This window comes from Quercus lobata, chromosome 2, assembly GCF_001633185.2.
Source record: "Quercus lobata isolate SW786 chromosome 2, ValleyOak3.0 Primary Assembly, whole genome shotgun sequence".
In the NCBI taxonomy this organism is placed as follows: domain Eukaryota; kingdom Viridiplantae; phylum Streptophyta; class Magnoliopsida; order Fagales; family Fagaceae; genus Quercus; species Quercus lobata.
The window spans coordinates 75,189,010-75,197,549 of record NC_044905.1 but is presented as its reverse complement, the minus strand read 5'-3'; the positions used below and the strand labels follow the sequence as shown (position 1 = coordinate 75,197,549).

Sequence of the window (8,540 nt, the reverse complement as noted above, 5' to 3'; positions counted from 1 at the left end):
GATGCAATAGCTATTAATTCGAAATTTTTGTTGCAATAGATTACAAAAACAATTGGTATCAATTTATTGCAACAATTCTTTCATTTTAAGTTATTGCAACAATTTTTCCTAATATATTAAAGTTTCTGTTGCAGCTAAAAATTATAAGTTATTGCAACTTATTATTGTTGATGCAATAATTTAACACTTTTAAGTTACTATTGCAACCATTTTAACTTGTATATGCGATATTTTGTCTAAAACTACTATATAAATATTTTGTTGTATTTGTAGTGATTGTTCATTAGATTTTTGAAAGTAATAGTGTATGAAAATTATATATATATATATATATATTATAAGAGATGGGTTCAAGTTACACTTGATGTAACTCTTTAGAGTTACACATTTTTTAAGCCATTAGATTTAAGTAGATCCAACAGTTAAAAAAACACCCTCATTATTACAAATATTTTTAATAAAATCTCATTAATTACTCTCATTAATTTCCTTCAAACCTATCTCTAAACCCCAAGAAAAAACACGTCTGACTCTCTCTCTCTCTCTCTCTCTCTCTACGTTTGGTTTAAGCCGTTTGTCTCCGTTAGTCTCTCTCTCTCTCTCTCTTTCTAAACCTGCGTTTCTATTGTTTAGCAAAAAAAATAAAAAACCTGCGTTTCTCTCTCTCTATCTTCTCCTCCATTGCTCCTCCACTTCCACCTCCACAGGTTGCCGGCAGAAAAAGAAGAAAGAAAATAAGCCGAACACTGATGAGAGAAAATTCACAATTGTCTTCGATGGGTTGTGGGTCATTTTCCCCCAATGCCAAACAAGATGTTTTGCTGCCGAAGTTGGTTTATCATCTCCGACTTTCCACTCGGCAACAATGGAGACTTGGGCACTACCTACTCATCGTCGCATGAGGTGAGTCCAATTTCCCTTTCTTTTTGGCCAGATGAAATTCTAGGATTTTCATGCCCTATAAAATAAAATGTTCCACCATAGGTGTTCTTGATTTTTTAATTATTTGCTTTTCTTTGATTCCCTTTGATAATAATGTTGATCTATTTGATAATTACAGTTAAGTCCTTGATAAAATGGTGTATCTTGAGTGATTTTTGTACTGGGTAATTAGGAATTCAGGCTCGTTCCTTTTGTGCTCCAATTGTTTGATAAAATGCCCCAATGGAATTTTTTTTTTCCATTTTAAAATTTTTGGGTATGGTCTTTTCATGAAACTTTTCTATTTCCCTGAGAAAAGCTTACTTTAATCATCAAGACTCATTCTTGGACATGCGATTGTTATCATATAAATTCTTAAGTGTCAGGAACAAGGCATAAATATGTAACTTTGATTCGTAAGTCATTTTAGTTTCTAGATCATGCTAGAAGTTATATTTTTTGCTTAGATATGATCAAGATTAGTGGTATGATCATTTTGGCAACTGTGTATGCGTATACATGCACTACAATGTGCAAAGTGAATCTGAGATATATGTGGTGAGGACAACATTTGGTTAGATGATTTTGTGTTTGTTTTTTAGGCTTATTTTGATGTTAAAGAGGTGGCAAATGTGTGATTGGTGGCTGTTTATTATTGTATTTCGAAGTGTTCTTTTATATTTATGGATGTAGTATTTTCGCCCATCCACAATTATTGCTACTTGGACGCGAGGGCCACTTAGTTAACCTCTCTTATGTTGCTTGGAATTTGATTTTGCAGCAGTTAACCTCTCTTATGTCTTAGCTTCAATTTTACTATGTTTCATCTCAAATCACTTCTATGCCAACCTTACTATGGTTATATGCACAATTTTAATGATGATTACTAGTTTATAATACTCAAGTAAGCTGTTGGAAGAATGAACCTAGTAGAATTTAGATAAAACTGATTTTTTTTTTTTTTTCCTTTAAGCTATTAGTTGGGTAGGATATGTGATGTTGTGGCTCTTATTAGCTTATTTTATACTTTATAGGAATTGGATTCAATAGTGTATTTTTGGTTTGTGCTCAACCATACATATTCAGCAATGGAGCAATATTGTAAAATGAAGAGCCCTGCCCACACTACAATCTTGGATACATAGTTCTTGAATGGGTTGAGGAGAACTCAACTCTTTCTAGCATAAAAGAAATATATGGTTCTAGAACTAATCTTCCAATGACAATAATAGTCAATTCTGTGTAATGCTTCTATTGAATTCCTTATACTTTTCTAGACAGTATTTCATGGAGTTTTTTTTTATATGTATTATGAAAATGATGGAGTTCCTTTGCCTCTTTTACAGGTGCAAATTGCGCAAGGTCTTGTATGGAAAGGCTTTCTGCTCCTAGTATTGGAGTGTATCAAGACAAAGACTCAAGTAGAGAGGCAAAATGCCATAACAATGCATTGGAAGAGTTCAAGCCAAGACTACCTAAGCGACAGTGCAGTTAAAAGTGTAGTAAACATTGTAGACAGTGCAGTAATTTAAAGTAGCTATACTACCTGTAGTTTAGGATTACTTTTTAATTGTTAATTGTGATTTATATACACGTGTAATGATCTGATTGTTTGTAAAGACTAGTTCCACATTAATTCACTTTTGAACTAGTCTACAGTCATTCAAACATGGGTTTACAGCATTTCTTGAACTATCTGTAATTATATGTCTAAGTTTTGTATAAGCACACTTGTTTATAGTTAAATGCATCAAATTTATTGGTTTGGTTTGGTTTTATAGTCATCCCAATTGAATTCCTAGGATTGATGGAGACTAAATGACAGTCACAGTGCCATTGATATAGGTACAAATAGTGCAGTGCATTAAACAAACAACTATGCTAATGTAGTGCAGTAAAAAAAACCACTAATGCAGTAACTTATGCAATGCAGTGCGGTAAACAAACAACTAGGCTAATGCAGTGCAGTAAAAAAAAATCACTAATGCAGTAACTTATGCAGTGCAGTAAACAAACAGTGTAGTGCAGTAAACAAACAACTAATGCAGTAACTTATGCAATGTAGTAAACAAACAACTATGCTAATGCAGTGCAGTAAAAAAAAATCACTAATGCAGTAACTTATGCAGTGCAGTAAACAAACAGTGCAGTGCAGTAAACAAACAACTATGCTAATGCAGTGCAGTAAGTGCAGTAAGTGTTGTAAACAGTGCAGAACTTATGCAGTAACTTATGCAGTGCAAACTAAAAAAAAACTACTAATGCAGTAACTTATGCAGTGCAGTAAACAAACAGTGCAATGTAGTAAACAAATAACTATGCTAATGCAGTGCAGTAAAAAAAACCACTAATGCAGTAACTTATGCTGTGCAGTAAGTGCAGTAAAGAAAATCACTAATGCAGTAACTTATGCAGTGCAGTAAACAAACAACTATGCTAATGCAGTGCAATAATTGTAGTAAAGTGCAGTAAAAAAAAAACCACTAATGCAGTAACTTATGCAATGTAGTAAACAAACAGTGCAATGCAGTAAACAAACAACTATGCTAATGCAATGCAGTAAGTGCTGTAAACAGTGCAGAACCACTAATGCAATAACTTAAAGCAGCTATACTACCTATTATTTAGAACGACAAACAAAGATAGATCAATTCTAAGAAACTGTTATTAAAAAAGCAAACACAAAGCTGCAAGTACTCCCTCAAAACAAGAGGTGAGCAGTAGAAAATCTGAAAAAATGAGGCATATGTCCTTAAATAACAATATTCCAACATAGGTCCTTAAAAACACACTGTTAATAACATTAAACTGAAGCAAAAACAGTATTCCAACATAGGTCCTTAAAAAAACAAAACAAAAAACCAAATAAAACTATTTCATCATGATTAACAACATAGCTCCTTAAACATGGTTCCTTCAACTACTTGGACTCAATATATATATAAATTCCACCAAGGAATGATCATTTTGTGATTTTCTTCAACCACATGTACCTAAAGTAGAACAAAAAAAGGTATAAGTAAATTTGAAACATGAGATATATATTATTATAATAAAAAATTCTTAAAAAAAAAAAGACTCGAAAAATGTAATGAAAGAACTCACTTTATGCTAAATCATCAATATCATTGTCATCAATCTCTATAATGTTTTCTTCATCTTGGTAATCACTTCTTTCGCCATTAAATTGTTTACAAGTACGACGATTATGACCATAACCCCCACAAAGTTGACAAGATCGTCTTTTTGTCGTTGCACGAGCTAAGGATATTTCAAGCCCACCTTTAATTCTCCCACCAGGACCTTGTTTCTCGGTACTTTTCTTTCGACCTTTGGTTTGTGATACATGTGGATCTTTTATATTTAAAGGAACAATGACAGACCAGTCTTCTACTTCAACAATGTCAGCTGATTCACCACTCTTGTGATGCATATCCATTTCATCATCTTCCTTATCTTCAAGCAGTTCATTTTCCATTCCAAAAACTTTCTTAAGGGTATGGTCTAAGTCTGAGATTATCATTTTATATATATCTTCAGATTTTTCAACAAGGTAAGAAAATTGACTTACACGTTGACAAACATGGATGCTTCGTAAGGCTCTTGACATATGATGCTCATCCTCAAAGCTTGATCTATATTCTACACTTTTGAGTTCTTTATTTGCTTCTTTTGTCCAACGTTGTAGGATGTAGTGGCTAGGAATCTGAAAAATATTTTTAACTTGGAAGATTAATAACATGTGCCTACAAACAATTCCCATAAACTCAAAAAGTTGGCAGTCACATTCACAAACTTTTGATTCCAAGTTCAGCTTCACAATAAATGCATCATCTGGATCAAAGGAACTTGTTGCTTTGTACCTATAAAAAGTTCCATTTTTCTCAACCTTTTCCTTTGTAAAGTGGTTACTACTCACCAATTCTTTTTGGAACTTGTTAAATATGGTTCTCGTGTATATAGAAGCAGCTTGATGCTCTATTTTTGAGCCAATTACCAAAGAAGGTGTTTTATGTCTTGAATCAAAGTCTTCCTTCCTTTCTTTCTTATAACGACTGTCCACCGCCTTTGCAAATTTGACCACAAAATCCTTTAATGTAGTTCTTGAGTTAACAAAGGAGTCAAAGAACGCATTGATGCTTTCACTTCTCTGGGTGGTGTTCATTCCTGCAAAGAAAGTATTTCTATTGTAAACCGGTACCCATGACTCTTGAATATTATATAATCCTTCAAGCCATTCATTTCTCTCCAAGCCATAAGTCAATATTAGGCTCTTCCAAGCCTCCTCAAATTTTTCCACACTAGATGACTCACGAATGCATCTCTTCAACTCACGTTTGAATATTGAATTCTTATGATATATATGGGAAAGTTTCTCTGGAAATTTCTTCTTAATATGCCAAAGACAAAGACGATGACGAGTTCTTGGGAATACCTTTGCAATAGCTGCACCCATGGCTAAATCTTGATTTGTAATAATAGATTTTGGTTTCTTCCCCCACATTGCTTGAAGCCAAGTTTCAAATAGCCACACAAAAGTTTGTTCTGTCTCATCTTGCAACAATGTACAACCAAATAAAATTGATTGACAATGATGGTTTAACCCCGTAAAAGGAGCAAATGGCATATCATACTTGTTTGTTTTGTAAGTTGTGTCAAATGTCACTACATCCCCAAAGTATTGATAAGCCATTCTTGATCGCGCATCCACCCCAAAAAAATTAACCATATGGTCAACATCATCACATTGAATTGCATAAAAGAAATTGGAGTTTTGAGCTTGTTGTTTTTGGCAATAATTAAGGACAGCTGAGGCATCTCCAACATCTAGATTTTTTCCCCTAACATCTCTCAAGTGATTCCAACAATCTCTACTTGTAAATGTTTGGTCACCTACATTGAACATCATGGCAACTTTTCCTGTTGGAAGACCTTCTTCACCAAATTTTTCAACTAGACTCTTAGCAGCGGTAGACATTTTTTTGTGGCATCGGAGGTATGACACACTCTTTGGACTAATAATACCATGATTGTGGTTGTTGTCAAATCCCTTCACAACCCATTTCTGCAACTTCTTATTCTTCATGACCCTAAGCATTGCTTCACATCTAGTTCTAAGACTTGAGCAACTTCTACGAGCCTTGTTTTCATCATCTCTACTCAAACCATTGTCTAATGCATTTTTTGTTTTGCACTGCCCTTTACTACAACATACATAAATACGACTTGTTACATCATCACTTCTGGGTGCTTTTTTACTCGTACGGATACGGATTCCAAAACCTTCTTTTTTGGCAAATTCTTTGTAAAAAGTTTCAACATCATCAAGGGAGTCAAATTGCATTCCGACATATGGCTTGGATTTCAACTCACAATCACCAAAATCTTCAAGCGGTAACTCTTGTTCTGATGGTCTCGAATTGTCTAGGGCATCATATAACTCTTCATGTTCCATTTGTGATTTAGTAACTATAAGAACCAATACAAATAATGAACAAAAAATAAAAATAAAAAATGCAAACATTTTAAATAAAAATGTTTAAAATGACAAAGATATAAAAATGTACATAATCATAATCAAACACTCAAATTGACTTGAAATTGTAAATATGACAAAGATATAAAAATGTACATAATCATAACCAAACACTCAAGTTGACACTCAAATTCAATTTTGACTTTGAAAACATGAAATTTTTTAAATAAAAAAAAATATATATTCCATTAGTCTAATTATGGATTTGGAACATGAAAACTAGATATTTCTGCCAGATAATGTTTTTTATTAAATTGCTCCAGAGCAGTTGCATCATCAAAATCATTAATTGGTTGGCAAATTGCTGTTTGTCCATTATTATATCATCATCAGCCACCTATATAAGTTCATGTCTCTTTCTCGCAAAAGAAAAAAAGAATTAATATGTTCATGTCTAGCTTCAGTGATGTCTTTTGTTTATCAATTTCTTCAACTATTCAATAGTGTAAGTCACAGTGTTAGTTTTTTTTAGAGCACTCACAACTTGGGGATGTAACTAGGGAACTACCAACGATGTAAGCTACAGTGTAAGTTTCTCTAAATTTACTACACATACAATGGTTTTAATAAATCTGTATTGCCACATGATTCTTTGTGAACCATTTACTGTGTTCCAGAAAAGGAAAAAAAAAAACAGAGCACTCATAACATAAAAGAAAGGAAAAATAGAAACAGAGTACTCATAATGGTGGAGGTGGAACAATGGTGGAGCTTAATGCGATTTGTACTCACAATAAAAACAGAGCACTCACAACACGTTAATGCGATCAGTTTTTTTATTTTATTTTATTATTTTTTTTTTGTGTGTGGCAGCAACTTGGAATAATGGTGGAGGAGCAGCAAACGGAGAGACAAAGGCTTGAACACCAAACGTAGAGAGAGAGCACTCACAATAGAAACAGAGAACTCACAACACGTTAATGCGATCGGTTTTTTTTTTTTGGCGGCAACCTGGAACAATGGTGGAGGAGCAGCAAACGGAGAGACAAAGGCTTGAACACCAAACGTAGAGAGAGAGCACTCACAACGCGTTCATGTGATCGGTTTTTTTTTTTTTTTTTGTGGCGGCAACCTTGAACAATGGTGGAGGAGCAGCAAACAGAGAGACAAAGGCTTGAACACCAAACGTAGAGAGAGAGCACTCACAACACGTTAATGCGATGTGTGTGTGTGTGTGTGTGTGTGTTTTTTTTTTTTTCTGGCAGCAACTTGGAACAATGGTGGAGGAGGAGTAGCAAACGGAGACAAAGGCTTGAACACTGAACGGAGAGAGAGAGAGAGAGAGAGAGAGAGAGAGAGAGAGAGAGAGAGAGAGAGAGAGAGTCAGATGTATTCTTTTGTTGGGTTTAGAGATACGTATTGAATGCAATAAATAAGGGATAATTAATGAGATACATGTAAGAATGTTAGCATTAATGAGGGTCTTTTTTTGACCGTTGGATCTACTTAAATCCAATGGTTTAAAAAATGTGTAACTTAAACCCATCTCATATTATAAATCAAAAAATGTATTTTTAAATTTTCTAACTTTATTTCTTATGTAATTTCTACTACTATCAAAGAACATCTCTTTTTTAGTTATGATTTATTTGGTTTCCATAATTAGAGTTTGATTAGTTTTAAATTTAAATTTAGTACTATGATTGTGTAAGGACACGATTCGTGGCGGATCGTAACAGTGTCGGGTTCGCACGTAAAAAGGCCCAAACAATATCATTTGTAGAGCGTGGGTTTGAAAGGTTAGGTCTTGATTGCCAGGCGGAGGGTTTTTCGTGGTGTTCATACAAGGTTAAGTTTCCTTCACCCCTGGAGTCCTTCTCCTGGAGGTGGGCTGGGAGGTTCTGGTTTTTGGCCATTTTTCCCAACCTCTTCCCTAGGTCACTCATTTTCCCTTTTATACTGGCCTGTGTTCGCTGTCCTTCGTCCACGTGTAGGGTCAAACTTTCCAAGACTGATACTTGTCCCATCAACCCATACTCAAAGTCGTTGGGGGTGGTTGTAAAAGCCAAAAAATGCGGCTCTGTCAGGTGCAGAGTATTGAATGGCAGTAAGGGCAGTTTTCCCCGGATATTTTAGATTTTCT

General features: G+C 34.3%; 1 protein-coding gene across 1 annotated transcript; it reads right to left on the bottom strand.

The window, feature by feature from the left end:
• Nucleotides 1–4,027: 4,027 nt before the first annotated feature.
• LOC115970754 (protein FAR1-RELATED SEQUENCE 9-like) lies at nucleotides 4,028–6,376 on the bottom strand. The gene has a single exon (XM_031090362.1). The coding sequence runs from the start codon at nucleotides 6,374–6,376 to the stop codon at nucleotides 4,028–4,030; it is 2,349 nt and encodes a 782-aa protein (XP_030946222.1).
• Between the last annotated feature and the right edge of the window lie 2,164 nt (nucleotides 6,377–8,540).